We start from the raw sequence: 1,601 nt of genomic DNA, 5'->3' as shown, positions 1-1,601 counted from the left end.
TGCCTTTCAATCTAAAAATAATATTAGCTTTTTCTGTGCACAACACACACATTTGAATACTTCAATTCAAAATTTTGAATAAGAAATGCAGTCTTTCAATCTAATAGCATCCAATTGAATCCAATTAAATCCAAAAAAAGTATTCGCTGTTTAAAATACGCATTCAGATAGAAAAAAATTTCAATCCATTTTAGTCCATTCTCGTTCGCTGGGAATCTCCCTAACATTATCCATTTAATATTAATCGATCTAAAATTAAAATAAAATTCAGTTCAAAATCTATCCGTTTTTTATCATGTTTTTAGGAAATTTAAAAAATATATAATTGCTAATAAGAGATGTCAAAACGATTTAATATTATGCAAAGAAAATCTCGCATTAATGATATATCTTAATGAAATGATAATGTATTTGAATTAGAAATAAAATTATTTATATGTATAAACAGTGCGACAGGTGAAGGGTTCTTTTTTTTTATGCACCCCTTTGCGATAATCTATCACTCGTGCGCGGCGTCTGCGCGAAGTTTGTCAACTTGTCAGTAGTTGTCTAGCGATTCGTGTAGGTGGTTGACGTCGGTTTGTTGTCTGATTATCAAAAAAATGATGACCTCGTCGGAAACGTCGGAGATGGAGAATCCAGGAGACGAGAAGGGCGCCGAGGACTCAGCGATCTTGGAGGTGAGCTCTATGGCAGTGGGCGGAATTGTGAAGCAAGAGAATCGCGACGTCGATTACCTGTCCAACTGCAGCACTTCCATCGAGGGATCCGTGGTACGAGCGTAACATAACCTGGGACCTACTTTGACAGTTCCCCATACCTTATTCATACTGCCGTCCGTTGCCCTGGAAATGATTAATAAATTAGAATTACAGTAAATAATATGTGACATAATATACGCGGTAGATTCATGATCATTTTGATCATCACTTCATATGTTTGACCATGAATTTAACTCTGTAGAGTCATATGTTTAATTGTTGATTGATAAATATCAAGGAATTTATGCAATCTTGTAATTTATGCCTCTTTTCATTAATAGCTATTGACCCACTTTGATAATTCTCTTTAACTTGCTCTAGTTTATTGTTTCGAAAGGGATCAATAAATTAAAATTAAAGTAAACAACATAATATATGTAACATATAAGTTGCTTTCCATTTACATCGATTTTCACTTGTGATGTCATATCTCAGTTGAATGAGTGTTCCTTTTACATTTTGACAAGTGAGATTTAATTGAATTTTTGTCTGCACAAGATTGATCAAGAAAGACCATGTGCTTTAGTGAGTTTTGTAAACTCATTTTAAAAGTCAGATTCGAACTTGTGTTGTCATGTGATAACTTTTTACCAAATTAAGCAAATAATGACGTCGTTAATCTGATTATGAAATACTCAGTTCACTTTAGACTCAGTTTCACTTGTGTACAAATGGAAAGTATAATATACCAGATACGTCATTAATCTGATCATGAATTTGGCCTGAAGAATATTTCATATGATTGATAGTTGACTGATACATATTAAAGAATTTCTTTAGCTTGTCTTTCTTCCATCGATAGTTTGTTAACTTTGGTAATTTATTATTTTTTGTTTTAGG

General features: G+C 32.8%; 1 protein-coding gene across 1 annotated transcript in view; it reads left to right on the top strand.

Annotated features, from left to right (window-relative positions):
• Positions 1-557: 557 nt before the first annotated feature.
• The window catches only part of LOC108693817 (sorting nexin-7-like), a 4,290-nt gene continuing 3,246 nt past the window's right edge, over positions 558-1,601 (top strand). Inside the window, exon 1 of the mRNA XM_018202968.1 lies at positions 558-773. Within this exon, the coding sequence (XP_018058457.1) occupies positions 603-773 (171 nt within the window). The 5' untranslated portion in view covers positions 558-602. The remainder of the gene's footprint in view (positions 774-1,601) is intronic.

This window comes from Atta colombica, unplaced genomic scaffold (genome assembly GCF_001594045.1).
Source record: "Atta colombica isolate Treedump-2 unplaced genomic scaffold, Acol1.0 scaffold11, whole genome shotgun sequence".
In the NCBI taxonomy this organism is placed as follows: domain Eukaryota; kingdom Metazoa; phylum Arthropoda; class Insecta; order Hymenoptera; family Formicidae; genus Atta; species Atta colombica.
The sequence above is the reverse complement of the archived record's forward strand: the minus strand, read 5'-3'. Positions and strand labels throughout refer to the sequence as shown.